Here is a 20,183-nt window from a genome sequence, read left to right as displayed (position 1 = left end):
TGTGCCATGCCCTGCCGACCCACTCGAGCGTAAGGCACCCCATTACGTACTGACTATTTCTGGAGCCGGAACATCTGCACCCCGTTATGTAATGTCTGCACCACCGGCACCACCCGCACCACCGGTACCACCTGCACCACCGGCACCACCTGCCCCACCATCTCCCACTGTCAAGGTATTGACAAGGGAGGTGGAGATCCTCCGAGCTCGAGTTGCTGAGCTAGAGGACCAGATGGCTCATGTTATGGACATCCTGTACCCACCTTCACCGTAGGGCTTTTGTATATAGATTTCATTATGTAATCTAGTTGTAGTTTATTGTATTACTCATGTATTGTACGGACTTATTCAAATGTATGAAACTTATTATTATTAATGAATGGAATTTTGCGTTATTTAATCTTTGCACGATGTTCTATTTACATTACTGTACGATGATTCTGTGGTATTTGTACCTAGATGCGTTATTTAATAACATGTGATGTTTTGATTCCATGTTGGTTACTATATACTGTATTATTACTATTTGAATACTGGATTTTGACTTGAGTCAAAATTTTTGTTTAGAACACCATGGCCAACGGACGATCAATATCAACACCTACCACCACCCAAATCAAAGAGATGATTGCCGAAAGGGTAGCCGCAGCCATTGCGGAAATGCAACCCCAAGCTCCACCGCCACCGCCACCACCACCGGTTATTCAGCCCATTCGAAATGGGTGTACTTATAAGGAATTCCAGAGCTGTAAACCACATAACTTCAGCGGCACTGAGGGGCCGGTTGGTCTCACCAGATGGTTCGAGAAACTTGAATCAGTATTCCGAGTTAGCAACTGTTCGGAGGACAACAAAACCAAATTTGCTTCTTGCACGCGGTCTGACGGCGCGCTCACGTGGTGGAACACAATGGCACAGGCACAAGGCATTGATGAGCCGTATGCTACGCCATGGGAAGAATTTAAGTGTGCCATGATTGAGGAATATTGTCCGAGAACCGAGATACAAAAGATGGAAATGGAGTTCATGCAGTTAAAGGCCGTTGGGAACGACCTTGATGGTTACAACAGGAGATTTTTAGAACTAGCCCTGATGTGTCCGACAATGGTCACCCCGGAATTCAAATGAATGGAAAGGTACTTCTGGGACTCCCTAAGAGCATCAAGGGAAATGTCACCTCGTCCAATCCACCGAATGTTCCCGAAGCGATGCGCATGGCGCATACTTTAATGAATCAAATAACCATCGATGAACCGGAGAAAACTAAGTCTGAAGCGGGTACTAGTGAGAAGCGCAAATGGGATAACCATAACAACAACAACAACAACAGGGGAAGAAACTATGAGCAAAACCCGACGAAACGACATGAGGGTTTTAGGGGAAACAACAACGGTGGAAATCCCAATCTAAACACCAACACGAACCCGAACTACAAAGGAACCTTACCACAATGCAAGAGGTGTTACAAACACCACACTGGGTATTGCAATATTGTCTGCGAGAAGTGCCAATAGTCTGGGCATATCGGAAAGGGCTGCAAGGTCACCACTTTGAATGGGAAGCCGAACACCAATGGACCGAAAAAGTGCTACGAATGCGGACAGACGGGCCATTTCAGAAATGCGTGTCCAAATAAGTGAAAAGATGGCGGACCACCCCGTGGGTGAGCTTTTAATGTTAATGCAAGGGATGCACGCGATAACCCCAACTTGGTGACAGGTATATTCACAATCAACAATCTTTTAGCTTCTGTCTTGTTTGATACTGGTGCGGATAGAAGTTATGTATGTAGACATTTTTGTGATAAGATTAATTGGTCGTTAGTCCCATTAAAAGAGAGTATGCTTGTCGAGGTCGCCAATGGAAAACTTGAGAAAGTTGACCATATTAGTCGAGGAGATATTATCAACATAGCTGGTGCAGATTTCGAAATTGATTTGATACCCATCAAATTGGGAAGTTTTGACGTGATCGTCAGTATGGATTGGTTGAGCAAGATAAGGGCCGATATTATCTGTGGAGACAAAGATCTTCGTATACCGCAAGGAGATGGTGAGCCACTGATCATTTACGGATAAAGATGTACCTCGAAGCTGAACCTCATTAGTTGAGTGAAAGCGCAAAAGATTATGAAGAAGGGACGTCTTGCTGTCCTAGCGCATGTGAAAACGGTAGAAACTGAGGTGAAGAGCGTGAACGATGTTCGAATTGTGAACGAATTTTTCGATGTCTTCCCTGAAGAATTGCCTGGATTACCGCCACCGAGAGCAGTAGAGTTTCAGATCGACTTAGTGCCAGGAGCTGCACCTGTAGTTCGCACACCTTATAGACTCGCACCTTCCGAGATGCAAGAATTACAGAGTCAACTACAAGAACTACTTGATCGTGGATTTATCCAACCAAGTTTCTCGCCTTGGGGCGCACCTGTGTTGTTTGTGAAGAAGAAGGATGGATCCTTCCGTATGTGTATTGACTACCGTGAGCTCAACAAATTGACAATCAAGAATCTCTATCCTCTTCCCCGCATTGACGATCTTTTTGATCAACTACAAGGATCGAGAGTTTACTCAAAGATCGATTTGCGATACGGTTATCACCAGTTGAGGGTGAAAGAAAGTGACGTGATGAAAACTGCATTCAGGACCCGTTATGGTCATTATGAGTTTCTCGTGATGCCATTCGGTTTGACAAATGCACCTGCCGTGTTCATGGACCTCATGAATCGTGTTTGCAAGCCGTACTTGGATAAGTTTGTTATCGTCTTCATAGATGATATCCACATCTACTCTAAGAGCGAAGAAGAGCATGAGCAACACCTCCAACTAGTACTTGAACTCTTGAGGCAAGAGCAACTTTACGCCAAATTCTCCAAGTGTGAATTTTGGTTGAAGGAAGTCCAATTTCTGGGTCATGTTGTGAGCGACCAGGGTATCAATGTTGACCCCGCCAAGATTGAAGCCATCAGCAAGTGGGAGACCCCCACTAATCCAACTCATATTCGCCAATTTTTAGGTCTCGTCGGTTACTACCGAAGGTTCATTGAAGGATTTTCTCTGATTGCACGTCATTTGACCGCGCTGACTCACAAGGGCAAGAAGTTCATTTGGGAACCCGCACACGAATCAGCATTCCAAACTTTGAAGAAGAAGTTAACCACCGCACCCATCCTATCACTTCCTGAGGGCAGTGACGACTTTGTTGTTTATTGTGATGCATCGAAGAGTGGTTGTGGTTGTGTACTGATGCAACGATCAAAAGTTATTGCCTATGCCTCCCGCCAATTGAAGATTCACGAGCGGAACTACACTACTCATAATCTTGAACTTGGAGCCGTTGTCTTTGCACTCAAATTGTGGAGACACTATTTGTATGGAACTAAGAGTACTATCTTCACTGATCACAAGAGTCTCCAACACATCTTCGATCAGAAGCAACTGAATATGAGACAGCGTCGATAGATCGAGACACTCAACGACTACGATTGTGAACTCCGTTATCACCCTGGCAAGGCCAATGTTGTAGCTGACGCTTTAAGCCGAAAGGAGAGGACGACACCTCTTCGTTTTAAGGCACTGAACATCACCATTCATTCGAACCTCAACAGCCAGATCAGAGTAGCCCAAGGTGAGGCTCTCAAGGAGGAAAATATATCTCATGAACATTTGAACATACTTTTCTCTTGATTCGAGGTTAGGGAGTCTGGACTCCGATGTTATGCCGGAAGAATTTGGGTACCTCTTTATGGAGATCTACGGAACCTTATGCTTGATGAAGCACACAAATCGAGATATTCGATTCACCCCGGAGCGGGCAAGATGTACCACGACCTTAAAGAACAGTATTGGTGGCCGAATCTTAAGAAAGACGTTGCAACCTATGTTGGTAAATGTTTAACCTGCTCAAAAGTTAAAGCCGGGCATCAGAGACCTTCTGGGTTACTTCAACAGCTGAAAATCCCACAATGGAAGTGGGAAAGGATCACAATGGATTTCATTACTAAGCTGCCGAAGACGGTGGGCGGATACGATACTATTTGGGTTATTGTTGACCGTCTTACCAAATCTGCACACTTTCTAGCGATGAAGGAAACGGATACAATGGAGAGACTTGCTCAACTATACATCAAGGAGGTTGTATCTCGTCATGGTGTACCTTTATCGATCATCTCTGATCGCGATCCCCGTTTTGCTTCTAGATTTTGGCGTTCTTTGCAAGAAGCCATGGGAACTCGTCTTAACATGACTACTGCTTATCACCCACAGACTGACGGGCAAAGTGAACGAACAATTCAGACCTTGGAGGACATGTTGCGTGCATGTGTCATTGATTTCGGAAAGGCCTGGGAAAGGCATTTGCCGTTAGCCGAATTCTCGTACAACAACAGTTATCACTCGAGCATTAATGCTGCACCTTTTGAAGCGTTGTATGGCCGTAAGTGTTGATCCCCTATTTGTTGGGCCGAAGTAGGCGAAAAGCAAATCACCGGACCCGAGGTAGTCCATGAAACAACGGAGAAGATTGCTCAAATTCAAGCTAGACTTAAGACTGCCCGTGATCGCCAAAAGAGTTATGCCGATCTTAAACATAAAGACTTTGAATTCAACGTTGGTGACCGCGTAATGTTGAAGGTTGCACCTTGGAATGGTGTGATTTGTTTTGGAAAACGCGGGAAGTTAAACCCGCGGTACATCGGTCCTTTTGAAATCTTGGAACGTGTTAGACCCGTTGCTTACCGTTTGGATCTACCAGCACAATTGAGCTCAGTTCATCCTACCTTCCACGTGTCGAACTTAAAGAAGTGCCTTGCTGCACCCGGACTTATCATACCGCTGGAAGAACTTACTATTGACGACAAACTCCACTTTGTGGAAGAGCCTGTTGAAATTATGGACCGTGAGGTCAAGACTTTGAAACGCAACAAGATTCCGATTGTACGAGTACGATGGAATGCCAAACGAGGCCCTGAGTTTACTTGGGAGCGAGAGGATCAAATGATGCGGAAGTATCCTCACCTCTTCCCGACTCCTCCATCTACCTCAGCTTAAAATTTCGGGATGAAATTTTCTTTAACAGGTGGGTAATGTAACGACATCGGTTTTTCCAACGTTTATTTATTAATAATTGTTATTATTAATACTTGTGGTTAAACGAATGTATGTTATTACATTTACATGTTGCCATGATTAAACGTACATGACTTTTAATTGCCCGAAACGTCTTTGTGACACGCGAAACTTTCACGAATAATATTTTTTAGAATATTATTTACATTCATGATTAAGTTTATTAATCATTTTGATTAACTATGGTTATTAGTTAATTACTTGGGCTTTAATTGGATTTATTTGCTAATTAATTGAACTTGGGCTTTTATTAGTATTAGTGGACTTTAGAAGCCCACCCTACTTCTTATATGGACTTACTAGCCCAACTCTTTCATGTAAGTATCATTTAATATGAAACTAGATGATTTATGTAGTAAGGAATCTTGTTACTACTTAGTTATATCATGATCCCCATGCAAACACATCTTGTATCCATCTTTTTAGACCTTTACATGCTAGTGACCAAGGAACAACTCCCTCCTCCCTTCCCCATTTCTTGGCCGACGGTTTTGGAGTAATACAAGGGGAGTTCAAACTTTTTTTTTCATTACTCACTTACTAGCATTACTCTTTCATTTACACGCACACAAAACTACTTGCAAGTTCTCTCAACTTTCTCTCTTTTCTTTCTAATTCTTGTAAGCAACTTGAGACTCTTTTCTTCTCTTCCTCCCTTGATTAAAACCGTAGCCTAAGCTACAATCATCATCATCATCTTTTGTTACTTGATTATTATTTAGTTACTTGTTCTTTGTTATGATTTACTTACTTGATGTTGTTGATATTTACTTACTAGTTTCAAGAATCAAACTTACTAGTTTCATTCTTCTTTTATCTTGTATTACAAGAACACTCAAGAACATAAACTTACTAGTTTATGATTCTACCTTTATTGTTTCAAAGAATGTAAGTTCATGGTTGTAAACCATACTTGAAGTTCATGAAGTAAACTTTAAAGTTTACTTTCTAAAGATCAAGACTTAGGCTTGAATCTTTAAAGTATGAACAACCATGAACCTTTTACTTGTTTACTTAATTTATTTCTTTGTATTATGTACTTTAATTTCATGTTGTTGGTTAAAATTGGTCAAGTATTACTAGTTAACTTTGATCTCATTTATCTTAAACAAAAGTTAAACTTTAAAAGTTCAAGAACATGTAAGTAAGCTCTCTTTAATTATAACTTTGTACACTTATGTTAGATCTAGACTTTTGAGTCTAGGATCTTCAAGATCTAACTAAGAACTATGTTCTACAACTCAAGATCTTGATTTCATAAGTTTACTTTCAAGTTTGTAACTTATTATTAGTTTTAAAGTTCATGTATGTGTTAGATCTAAGACTTTGATGTAACTTTGGTTCATCAAACTTCATACAACTCTTAAGTGAGTTGTGCTACATGTCTTAGACCTACACTTGTGTCATAATAGTAAAAACTTGGTTAATATTACTTTATATTTCATGTATGTGTTAAATCTAAGACTTTGATGTAACTTTGGTTCATCAAAACACTTAAGTGAGTTGTGCTTCATGTCTTAGACTTACACTTGGGTTATGATGGTCAAACCTTGGTGAAAATGATGCAAACACATCAACGAGTTGTACACTTGAAGCTATATGCATCAGGGATGAGAACCATGATAAGCATCGAGCACCAAGAACCACCGAAACCTACTGACCCTACTGTTTTACTGTTTCTGTGTCTGACCCGTACGATCTGGGATACTGTAATTATGATTTTCAGATATCTATTTTCGAGAAGATAACTTTTCATATAAGACTCGTCTTAATCCGAGTTACGGTTTAGGATTTATGGCCCTCCGATCGTCACTATGTCCATTTAACGTTGTGCTGAAAATTCTGACCTACTCGCACTTAGACCGTCGCCACAGTCAAACAAAGATGAGTTTGCTTCTGTAATTTTTACCACAACTAAAGGACTCATATACGGAGCCATGGCCACTAGTCTCACCTTATTTCAGTAGGTATAGAGGCCGTGGTGACTGACCGAACTCAGCCTTTGTTTTAAACTCTTTTCATGAACGAAACTTACTTTACACCTTTTGTTTGATGATGAATGATGATGACCCTTAAGACCGTATTTACATAATTTTAAACCTTTTCAGACGATTTACTGACTTAGTACTATTTGACTTAGGTTGAGGACCCGTTTGGACAACCTTCATTACTTGCTTACTTTCCAAGTCATACTTTACCGCTACATTATCATTGTGAGTTATAACATTCCCTTTTTACTTTAACTTATTTTGGGAACTGAGAATACATGCGGATTTTATGTTTTACATACTAGGTACGAGTACTTAAACTTATATATGTGTGGGTTATACAATGGCATAAACATTCCCTTTAGCTCGGTAACGTTTAATCATTGGTTTTTGAACCGTGAACGCGAATCTTAGATATGGATCCATAGGATTTGACATCCCCACTCGGGCTAGTCGCGCTAGCATTTAACGAGTGTTTAATACTTTGTAGACATACGCACTTTCCAAGTGTACTTTCTGGGGGTATAAACGTTAAGTTAGTTACCAAGTGCCCATGGTTAACATATACTTTATCATACTGTTTTGAAACGCTCTTTGTAGCACTGAAATCTCGTGGCCTACCTTACATACTGTTATACTTAAATTATAGCTCACCAACCTTTGTGTTGACGTTTTTAAGCATGTTTTTCTCATGTGCTTAACGTTATTTGCTTCCGCTGTCGTGCTAGTCTTGCCGTAGACACCCGCTGCTCTAGTGTTACCACCGCATGAACTGTTTATCTTGCATTCAAACTTTAATACATTTGAAACTATGTTTTGTAACGACCTAAGGGTCACATACATTTATTCATGCTTGCTATTCGTAGAAGCATACTGTTGGTGTAAAACATTTGACGTCGGTTATGACGTCATCTTTTTATCGTGAATGCAACTTCTTTTATTACAGCATATAGTACTTAACCTTGTAAAGATCCTGTTGTTGATGATTCGTACACGATGGTTTTGTACGGGGCATCACACCTTCTCAAAAGTTTAGCATGTTCTTCACATCTCAGAATTTCCGCATACCCATCAGATGATTAATTCTTTGTTAGGTTGCCAATCTCCATTAACTAACCATCTCCGGAACAGCAACATAATCAACCTTCCTTATTAGAGAAAGCCCACGAGCAACATAACATTAAGAGATCCAACCTGAAAATACACAAATGTTTCTTTAAAATACAGAGTCATATTAATCTAAATATTGTGGATAATCTAACACCTTAAAACTCAAAAAATGGAGAAATACGCCGAACCTGCAAAAGTGGCTAAACCTCAACGAAATAATTCATGAATCATGAGTTAAAAACAAATGTTTAGAGAATCAAAAGGAACAACTCCATGATTATCAAATCAAACATTTGACAAAAGAAATTTATTTTCACTTGGACATTTCATCAAACACTTAGTGTGCTTCGTGGAGTGTTGATCAATAAACAGAACCCGTCAAAAGAAATACCTTTGTAACATCCAAACTCTCATCAATTACTCAGCTTGTTAAATATCAAATCAAGCAAATAAAACCCTAAGATTAAGAATCAAAAGAATACATATGCGATTAAAACCATAATATAGAATCGAAGATAAAATTAAACTGTAGACAATTTCATGGACTTAAAACCTAAAAATCTCTGACTCGGGTAATTGTTAAAAAATGAAGAAACAATATATAATAACTTCAAATCGAAACTGATATATAACCTGAAGACAGTCACGATCTTGCCGGTAATGATGGTGGAGATGGTGGCTGGTGTAAATGGAAGTGGTGGTTTCGTGAATCCTTAGAACACTTGTAAAACCTCTCATCTGCACAAACGGTTTTGACATCGAGTAAATAAAGTTTAATCAGAGGAAAAGGCTTTAGGGTTAGGAGCTCCAGGCACCAAAATTTTGAATTGTGGGTTTATACTACGGATTAGGGTCTAAAACCACGCGTGTTTTTTTTCTTTTTTCTTTTTTTCCTTTTTACTTAATTTAATACTCCGTATTTGTGTAGATCTTTTTTTAATTGTAAAATAATTATGTTTATGACATCAGCAAAAGGGCCTCACAATTTTTCTTTTTCTTTTTTAATTTTTTTTATAGAAGAAAAAAGGTTATTTATTACATCATCATTTTAGCATTTTAATAGAAACTATAGATAATAATAATTTTAATATATATATATATATATATATATATATATATATATATATATATATATATATATATATATATATATATATATATATATATATAATTATGCTAAATCTCACTCAAACTTATGTTGCATTATGTTATAAATTGTGTCTTTATCTGCTGTTCATCAAATAAAATATTATTTATATTATTAAAAATAATTGTTGATGTGGCTTTTATTTTGGGGGATGATTCTAACACACCCTTTTTTTATCCTCACACACCAATTTACTTGAACTACCCCCTAATAATAGGGTAAAAGGGTGTGTGAGGATAAAAAAAGAGTGTGTTAGAATCATCCCCTTTTTATTTGGGATGGAGTTCATGTTTTGAAGTGTAATTTTTTTTTTAATCTGCGAATTAATTTTTTTACTACTAATATTTTTGAATACGGGTTAAATGCTAACTATATATCATAATTAATTTGATAAATTTAAAATGAAATGCTAGACAATAGAATTTGAACGACTTAACACAGTTAATTTGAAACGGAGACGTAGATAAACGGATGCATGTGGATACTTCGTCACCTACAAATTTTCATATAAATATAAGCTAATTATAGTGTATCAAAAATTATAAATTTATTATGATCAACCTTTACTTAAATTATTGCCTTTATTAAATATGAATAATATAATATTTTTTTAAGTCTTTTCAAGAAATGACACATTTATTTATCAATTCTGACTTTGCTTCTGATTTGAAACATATAAAGTCAATTGGTCAAGATATCATCTTACTATAACACAATCGCATAGACCTTAATAAGTTGAAACATATAATTGTTTACCTATCATTTGCGTAATCATTTCAACTTCTCTTTATCTTATTTTGTTGTCATGTTTTTTTCTTTGTATGGATTTTTCGTTTGTTTCAATGTGTATACGAGTAATGAGATATTGTTTTGCGTTCTTAATAAATTCTTATTCTTATTCTTATATAATATAATGGAGAATGTTAAATCCAGTGATGCTAAGACTACGGAGGAATAATGGTCACAAATATGAGACTGTTCTTGTTTCTTAATTTTTTTATAAAGTTTTATAATGAGTTTGTTCTTTTAATTAAAACTTATTTGAGACACTTTAAAATAGAGATGTGAGCATTTATTTTAAAATGAGTGGAATATTATGATTATTATAGTATTATTTATGATTAATATTATTATAATACTAATAATTAATAATAATTATTATAATTATAGACTTATAGTTATAGTTATTACTATTATTATACTATATACTAAATATGGACACTACCCTCCAACCACAACCCGTCACATACTCCAAAAAACACTGTAGCTACTATAGCACACTGTAACTACAGTAATTTTTTTTTTTTTTTTTTTTTGGAAATAATTTACTTAATCTTCTGATTTTATTCTGAAAAATTATACTACATACTAATTATGGACAAACACCCACCAATTACGCCCCGTCACGTCATCAATTTCACTGTTATACTGTAGCAGTACTGTAACATTTTTTATTTTTTTTGGGCAAAATAGGCTCAAATTTGATTTGCAACATATTTCCGGAACCATGATACAATCCTCTCTTGATGGTACTCAACTACAAATGTCAATAAACAAACCGGCGTTTAAAAAAAGGTTAATGGTCGGTTAATTAAACTTTTTAAAAAATACTTAATAATCGGTTAGTTGGCCGTTTTTTAAAAAAAAGGTTAGCATCGGTTAATTGAACTTTTTAAAAAATGGTTAACATCGGTTAGTTGGACGTTTTTAAAAAAAAGGTTAGCATCGGTTAATTGAACTTTTTAAAAAATGGTTAGCGGTAAGTTAATTGAATGTTTATAAAAAGGTTAACGGTCGGTTGATTGAACATTTAAAAAATAATTGGATGTATTCGAAAGTTGTATACTAATACAATCCTATCGTAATAGAAGCCTAAAACAATATAGGCAAAAAGGGTTATATTTTTATTTTTCATCACCTTTTTCAATATACTACATATTATTTGATTTTTTATCTTTTAAAAAACGTACTAAAATTATATGGACCATAAGGTTTTGACAAATAAGTAATTTGTTTAGAAGCCTCAAAACTTAAGCATTGCAACCCAGACTGTAATATATATCCAGTTGTTTATGTATTTTTCATTTATATAGTAGAATATTACCAAAACAGTTGTCAGCTATTGCGTAAATGGTCTGGAAAGAGTGGACAACGTTTTGATGACTTTCAGGCAGAAAACTGTCTAACGATATAGTAGCGTTAAAATGACACAAATCCGCCGCGAAGCGCGGACCACGAATCTAGTTGATTATTGATATTGATATTGATATTGATATAATATAATTATTAAATTATTAAATTAAATTAATTAAATTAAATTATATTGTCACACTGTACTGGAACCTTCCCATTTTAGAATTTTCAATTCAAAACCCCACTCCTCCTCCTTTTCTAATTTCCATTTTACCCCTTTAACTATCCCATATTTCCCATTTCACCCATCCCGCGTTCCAAACAAAACCGCGTATTCTTCAATTCCCACCTCATAAATCATAAAGTCATCTAGTCTTGAATATATACTTACATCCCCCCTTTACCTACTTTCTATTTTTATTTATTTTCAAAAACAACCCAACAACAAATTCATCTAAATCTTGACCTCCGGTGAACACCTGAACGGAAAAAGCTTTTATGATATGCTTCGATATCAAGCTCTTGGTTTTGCTTTTGTGTTAATTAGTACCATTTTTTCTTTATTACTTGTATCCACAAATGCGATCCGTTTAGTTCCTGAAACAAATAATTATGTTTCAAAGATTGAACTTGATCAAACTGCAAACGTACAATACAATGAAGCACCGGAGTATATAAACGGTGCTCAATGTGGGGCCTTAGGTACAAGTTCTTTAATTCATGTGGCAATGACTCTTGATTACAATTACTTAAGAGGATCAGTAGCTGCTGTTCATTCAATATTGAAACATACTTCATGTCCTGAAAATATTTACTTTCATTTCATAGCATCCGAATCGAATTCACCTAAACCCGAAGAGTTGACCCGGATTGTCAAAACTATATTTCCATCTTTGGGTTTTATGGTTTATAGTTTTGATGATCGTCTAGTCAAGAATTTGATCTCGTATTCGATTCGTGAAGCGCTTGAAGACCCGTTAAATTATGCTAGAACTTACTTGGCTGATATACTTGACTCGAGTGTGACCCGGGTTATTTATCTGGATTCAGATATTATTGTTGTTGATGATATACAGAAGCTTTGGTCCGTTTCGTTAACCGGGTCGACAGCAGTCGGAGCTCCGGTTTATTGTCACGCGAATTTTACAAAGTATTTTACGGATAGGTTTTGGTATGATTCGAGTATGTCGAGTGTGTTTGAAGGGAAGAAGCCTTGTTATTTCAATACAGGTGTGATGGTGATGGATTTGGTGAAATGGAGAAAGGAAGATTATAGGGGAAGGATTGAGAAATGGATGAAGGTTCAAAAGGAGGAGAGGATATATGAGTTGGGTTCGTTACCGCCGTTTTTGTTGGTGTTTGGTGGTGATGTGGCGGCGATCGATCATAGGTGGAACCAACATGGGCTTGGTGGGAACAACAGGGTTCATAGTTGTAGGTCTTTACATCCGGGTCCGATTAGTTTGTTGCATTGGAGTGGGAAAGGGAAGCCTTGGGTGAGACTAGATGCGGGTGATCCGTGTCCGGTTGATGATCTATGGGCGCCTTATGATCTCTATAAACACTCTAAAGAACAACTAAGATGATGATGCTGATGGACTTGTATCTTGGTTATTTGTAATTTGATTCATTTTTTCGTTTTTTGTATATTGTTTTCTTGAAATTTTGTTTGGAAGAGATTCATTTTGTATATCTATACATGAATACGAGGAAAGAAATAACAATTTTATGGTAGTAGCATAACTGAATATGTGCACAAAACAATTCCAATCTCACAATGGTAGGAAGTCCTATATGATGTTTTAACAATAACTTGTTAATCAAGAAGAAAAGTTGCTAATTACCGACTATCTGTAAGGATTAATCCAATTTCTTTTTTTTATTTATCAATATATGCAGAATAACCGATATTATACATGCATGTATTACAATTACATTACAATAAATGATCATAAGAAGCCAACTGCACAGCTCAGATACAGCCTGTTCTCCACACTTCTCAATTGATGACCTAATAGCATACACCTGTACAAAATAATGTCAACTTACATAATCAAAAGACCACATGTATGTTTATCCATTAACTAACAAATACATTTCACATGACATTTGCAATGGTGGTACTATAACGTTGCAAAAATCGCTACCAAAAAGTACTCAGTCGGGATTTTTTTAGGGAGTACTCGAATATTGACCAAAATTGACTTTGACCAAATTTGACCGAACTTTGACTGAATTTTCGAGTAATCCCAAGTTTTAGCCGACCGAATTTGACCAAATTTTGACCGAGTACTCCCCGAGTTGCAAAATCGAGTACTCGCCAAGTAATTCCGATTTACTCCGTGTTTGGCAACACTGATGTTAGCACATTAGAACTTCTAGTACATGCATAATATAGCAACTGAATTTGAATATTCTTCTATTGGATATAATCATAGAAGCTCGGACTAAAAACAGTGGGTGAATAATAATAATACTAATATGTATAGAGAGCGGAAACAAAGATAAAATACTTGGTAAATTAGATGATGCTAGACTAACCAAAAAAGCAGCTTTGCGAGATAATCTCGGGTTTCACAGAGGATTTCATTTCCATTTTGGTAGTTTTCTTGAAGTCTAGCTTCTAAATCCCCCATTAAACTAGATGTGATATCTTCTTTAAATATTCTTCTTGATGTATTATGTACCAGTTGTTGCAGAACTTGTTTTACCTCTGAAGTAGACGGTCTTGATAGCTCATTCACCTGCGTAATCAAACATATATGAAAGGGTTCCCGATTTAGATGGAATGAATAAAGAAAATGTCTTGAGTTTTAGTAAATACCATATATGAATCCAGTGATCGCAAGTACTTCAATATATCATTAGTACTTTCTCTTGTGTATCCGATACTTATAGTTTCTTGCTTTTCAGTATGCAGATCCTGATAGAAACGGGTAACAAATTATCACCAAGATATTGGGAACAGTTTCCATTGCTCGTTTAAACAACATATGCATCATTCTCAACTTATTCTAATATAACCAGATTATGTGCTGAGATCGGAAGATAAGTTTTAGTTATCATGTTCGTGGGAGTCAGATGCGGTGAGATCCTAATTACTCCAGCATTTTATGGAAGCAAAGCAGGCCAAGGCACTTTAATATGTTTATAGCTAATGGTCATTTAGTTTATTTAGTTACTGTCAAGTAAAGTCATCTAGTCATTTTTTATAGGGCAAAGCGGGATATTAGACTATAATTTACGCAACGTTATGAGGGTTTATTTTGGTCCATCACTCCCCATCACGCCCAAAAATGTGAACCACGCAAACTAGGGGTGAGCATGGTACCATACCGGTACCGAAACGTACCGAACCGATTGGTAGCGTTTTTTTATTTTTAACCTAACATGAGTACCGAATACCGTACCGATATAATCGGTTCGGTACCGGTACGGTTCCGGTATCGGTGCGGTAAAAATAGGTACTATACCCGTTTAGTACCGATATTTATTTAGGAATTAGAAAAACTTTTTATCGAACAAGCTTTCAAATGAAAAATGAATAACATAATATCGGTAGTAAATTAAGCTAATTTTTTTACTTAGAATTGAGAACAATACAGACGCAAATAGTATACATCATCTAATAATCTTAGAAAAACCATAAAGGCATAAAGTATCATCATACAAAAAGCTAACATATAGCTAATACTCATAACGTCAGTAAGACTTATTATCTTAATATGTGTATAGAATATTACAACATATAATGCGAAAAAGAAACTGATCGATTTTTTTGTTGCTATTTTGCTTTTCTTTCAAATATTAGATGCTTCATGTTCAACATTGTCATTCTGTTTTTCACAGCAAAAGTTTTATTATGACAAATATCAAATTTATTACTCGTAAATTAAAATAGAGTGCCGTAAGTTATAATTATTAATAATCATCATTATGTTCATTTGTATATAATCATGGCCAAAAAGAAACTCATATATATAATTTCGGGACCGGTATTAAAACCGGTAAATACCGGTACCGTACCGGTTAGTACCGCATACCAAATTCACATAAAATATAATACCGAATATCGTACCGTATATATTCGGTCGGTACCGGTTCGGTACGGGACCGGTATGGTTCCAGTTCGATTTCGGTATTCGGTACATTTGCTCAACCCTAACGCAAACTTCAACCTTTTTTTATATTATCAACCTTTTTCACCACCTTTTACTCCCAACTTCCTAATCCTAATTTAACGCATCACCCATCACCCTTCCATCACACCCTCCCCACTATTTCCATTTTTCACATGACATTTGCCACGTCATTGCTATCACCTTAAAAAATACCCATCACATTGTCACGTCAACTGCACCACTAGAAATAGTCTTAGGTTGGAGATTAAATAACAGCCACTCATAAGTCAATTCAGTGTATAGTTTCCTATAAATTTACATCAAGTGATATTCTAATGTACGGAGTAGAACTTAAGGTGAGGACTGAAGGAGTTCCAAAACAACTAGTACACTTACTTGCAGTTAGGGGGTGTACGGATAAATTCATGTTTACTTATTGTGCTGATTAAATAGCTGAATGATAACAATTTCATCCTTATGTTATACAATTAGTCATAGTAAAAATGCAAGCCAACCAAATAACATTCACCTATGACATTTTATCAAACATCTCATATTCATCTTGCACCAGAAACAATGTATCAACACTTTTAAGTACCAATATCATCACGAATTTATTCGATTCTAAAAAACAAATAAATTGAACTCGCTTATAGCTATTGGACCGTGATCAAAAATGTAAACTATCTTCTAGTTACTACTTGCTAGTTTGAAACATCATTTTCGAGCCTTAGTAGTCACTCTCCAAATGCACGCTCCTAAAATATACTTCTTAATGAAAATTAATTAAAAAAAAGGAAAATAGAAGGTTTCTGAGATGTACACCACACCAGACTATAAACAAAATCATCAGACAACAATTTGCATATCAAAATTAATTAGGGATTCAATTTCTACTTCTATCCATAAAGATGAATCCCGGATCAAACAACACTCACAATGCTATGCGTTTTGAGTCATAGATGCGCTAAATCAAACCCTACATTCGTGGGATTGGGTATTGTTGTTGTTGTATTCTAATGTAGTACTAAAGGTGAGGACCGAGGGAGTTCCAATACAACTAGCACACTTACTTACAGTTAGGTGATTAATCATCATAACTTATGGTATGGGGAGATGTAGTCTGCTATAGCCAATCGTGATTCAACTCTAACATCTAATCAATGAGCCTTTTCACCTTACTACCGAACAATGGCGAGTGTAAGTGATGAGGAGTGGGGTCCCGTGACCCCACTAGTCTAGAAATTTTTTTTACGATGTACTCTTCAAATTGTTCAGGACACCACTAAATTTTACTAGAGGACCTCATATATGTTTAGAATTTATAGTTTTTTGGAAGTAAACAACCACTAAAGTACCCGTCAAATATAATTAGTCGTGAAAAAAAAATTCAGGACCCCATTGAGTTTTGAACCTAGATTCGCCACAGCTACCGAACAACAAGTGTACACTATGAACTTATGACTATGTCATACAAAATTTGCAAGTAACAAATACAGTAACACAAAGCTTATAATTCTCACCTTCTTAGCTGCAGATAACTCTTTTTCCAACTCTCGAATGTAATTCATAGCATCAGGAGACAAATCACTTAGACAGTTTTGCACATTGAATCTATCTAATTCTTCATGATAATATTCGACCTCAACACTGTTATCACACACTTCATCATTCACATCAACTTGATTCCTTACAGCATCATCGCAGTCGCTTGAAATCAACCTCTTCAACATAATTCTATACTCAGCATTCCACAAAGTATACCTAAAAGCACACATTTCATGCATAAGAAGTAATTGAATTAATTAAACGCATAACTGGAAAAAAACATAATAATTATAATTTACAATTACAATTGATTACCCTGTGATTAAAGAAGATGCTAATAATCTAACAAGAGGACGCTTAGAAACCTTAATACTGACGGAGAATATATCTGACGGAAGCAAACCTAACATAGTGGAAATCATTTGTGTCATTGCATCTTTAACGGATTCAGAAACGCCGTTAGATATATCGGAAGTATCTAACGGCTCAATTTTCTTCAACATGTTGGCGATGACAGAGAATTCGTGGTAAAATGAGTTAGTGAATATGAAATCGTCAGATACGCCGCCGCTGTCGACACCGGAGATACGGCAGTTGATAGCGGTGGCGAGACGGGGAAGGTTATTGGAGGTAATGGATAGATAGGGATGTGGTGGATGGATAGAGAGGTTGTGAGTGTATAGAGAGTGAAATGGTTTGTTGTGGCGGTTTGAGAGGTTAATGAGGGGAGGAAACGGTAGAGATGTTGAAGAAGCCATTGAAGTTATGACGTTGTGATGGTTCGTTTTCCGGCTCGGCGGAGTTTTCGATTGTTTTGGTTCTGGTATTTTTATCTTCAATGACCTCAAGGCACAAAAATTAAAAACTTGTCTTCAAATATTTTCTTTTCTAAAATATACACATGAAATGTTTAAGAGACAATTGACCACTATTTATTATTTATTATGATATATGAAGTAAAAGTCAAATATGGATGATAATTCTGTTTACATACACATGCGAAGGAATAGTTATTTGCATAGTAAAATTATGAATTATTGATTACTATTTCACCTACTCTATAATTGAAGATGAAAACGAATAATGTACAGTTAAGTTTTAGTATTATAAATACTCACTCAATTGTAAGGATATGTACACCATTTTTCAATAAGAATTTACTCTCTTCTTTCTTCTTTCACATAAATTGAAAATATGCCACTAAAGGTAGTTATATACTACTAAATTACAACACGTTATCAGCACGAAGAGCTTCGTATAATTAAGGTGATTCTTCTAATTACCCAACCACCATTTCCACCTCTCAAGATTCACGCAGGCTATCGTCCTCAACCGCTGAAACCGCTGGAAGATTTTGAAACCTCCGATGTGTCTTCTGATCAAAAATTTATCAGCTTGGATTCTTCCACCACTGAGTTATACTCATCAGGTATTCCAAAAAGTTGTTGACGTTATTTAATTTACATTCTTTTGACTTAATTAATTATCAAAAATAAAAATAAGATTTTACAACGATCATAAAATAAACCTGCATTGAGAGGGGTATTAGACTTGAGAATTGGTTTGTTTTGAAGTGTTGATTATTATATATTAGATTTTGGTTAGGTTATTTGTTAATTGAGTAATCTCTGTTTAGATTATGCTTGACTGCCCTTTTAAGATTTAGGATCACAAGCTATCTTGTTTAGATCAAGAGCGAAAAGGATGGTTGTAGAGTAAAAGAGAAATAATTTTGATCTGAGTTGATCAAAACTTGAGTTACGATTTCTATGAAAATTTAAAAAAAGATTTTCAGGAGCGTCTTACCTACAGAACGATCGCATAAGAATGTTAGTATCGTTAACATGGTTGACTGACTGAGCATTTCCTGTCTCGGTCAATGAAATGCCCCGTTCATATTAATTATAAACGTTTCATATTAATTGGTTTCTTTGCGAGGTTTTGACCTCTATATGAGACGTTTTTCAAATCTTGCATTCGTTTTTAAAAACAACCATAACCTTTATTATTGAATAAAGGTCTTGATGACATAATTTAGATTGTCTATCAAAGACAATCTCCTCAAATAAATAAGTTTTTACACAACCCATTACAATATGATCAAATATATTACAACAAATACTCCGAATGCAAGTTTAAACAATATAAACAATTATGCCGACTCCAAATCTTGATCTTGGGTTGGCATACGACAGCGGAAGCGTTTTTAATATTCACCTGAGAATAAACATGCTTAAAACGTCAACAAAAATGTTGGTGAGTCATAGGTTTAATTTCTACATAATAATCATAACATTTAATAAGCCACAAGATTTCATTTAATTAAATGCGCAGGATCATTACAACTGCAAAAAATCATTCATACGATGAGTCGCCTGGTAACCGACCTTAACATAGAGCGCTTAAGATATCTGGCATCATACATTCCACTATTCAAATGTATGACAAGAACTCTTCGAAGTACTAAAGCATTTCCACTATTCGAAAATGGGGGTGGTTGGTGCCCGTAGATCTACCTTTAGGATTCGCGTCAATTAGTGTTTTTCACTAATTCTTAGGTTACCAAGCATAATAATAATAAGTACAGATATCTGGTATAACAAATCAATCGTAGAATGTAGTTCCATGAACTTGTGCTTATTTTGTAAAACATTTATAAATTTTGCATGTATTCGCATCCTAAAATAATTTAAATAGTAAAAATGGGACTATAACTCACTTGTGATGATTTCCGAATAGATGGTGATAAGGCTTGGCCTTTTGACAAATTCACGAACCTAATAATAATATTCTTGTGTCAAGATATATATATATATATATATATATATATATATATATATATATATATATATATATATATATATATATATATATATATTAATATTTCATACTTATGATACTTGTGATATTTTTAGTTGTCCATTATTAGTAGTCCAACGTTCGTAGTCCAATAGTCCAATAGTCCAACAATATAAATATATATATAAATATAAATGCGTATATTGTGTTAGAA

General features: G+C 35.8%; 2 protein-coding genes across 2 annotated transcripts; one reads left to right on the top strand and one right to left on the bottom strand.

Annotated features, from left to right (window-relative positions):
- The first annotated feature begins 11,894 nt into the window (after positions 1–11,894).
- On the top strand, positions 11,895–13,235 carry LOC139865632 (probable galacturonosyltransferase-like 10). Its single transcript, XM_071853708.1, has one exon. It carries the CDS (start codon positions 12,005–12,007, stop codon positions 13,085–13,087), a length of 1,083 nt encoding a protein of 360 aa, XP_071709809.1. The 5' UTR covers positions 11,895–12,004; the 3' UTR covers positions 13,088–13,235.
- Positions 13,236–13,279: 44 nt separating this feature from the next.
- On the bottom strand, positions 13,280–18,025 carry LOC139865633 (uncharacterized). Its single transcript, XM_071853709.1, has 5 exons — positions 17,486–18,025; positions 17,146–17,386; positions 14,326–14,424; positions 14,043–14,245; positions 13,280–13,526 (listed from the first exon to the last, which is right to left on the bottom strand). The coding sequence occupies exons 1-5, from the start codon at positions 17,926–17,928 to the stop codon at positions 13,451–13,453; spliced, it is 1,062 nt and encodes a 353-aa protein (XP_071709810.1). The 5' UTR covers positions 17,929–18,025; the 3' UTR covers positions 13,280–13,450.
- Positions 18,026–20,183: the final 2,158 nt, after the last annotated feature.

The sequence above is a fragment of the Rutidosis leptorrhynchoides genome, chromosome 9 (assembly GCF_046630445.1).
Source record: "Rutidosis leptorrhynchoides isolate AG116_Rl617_1_P2 chromosome 9, CSIRO_AGI_Rlap_v1, whole genome shotgun sequence".
NCBI classification, from domain to species: Eukaryota; Viridiplantae; Streptophyta; class Magnoliopsida; order Asterales; family Asteraceae; genus Rutidosis; species Rutidosis leptorrhynchoides.
This window is presented reverse-complemented; position numbering and strand designations above follow the sequence as displayed.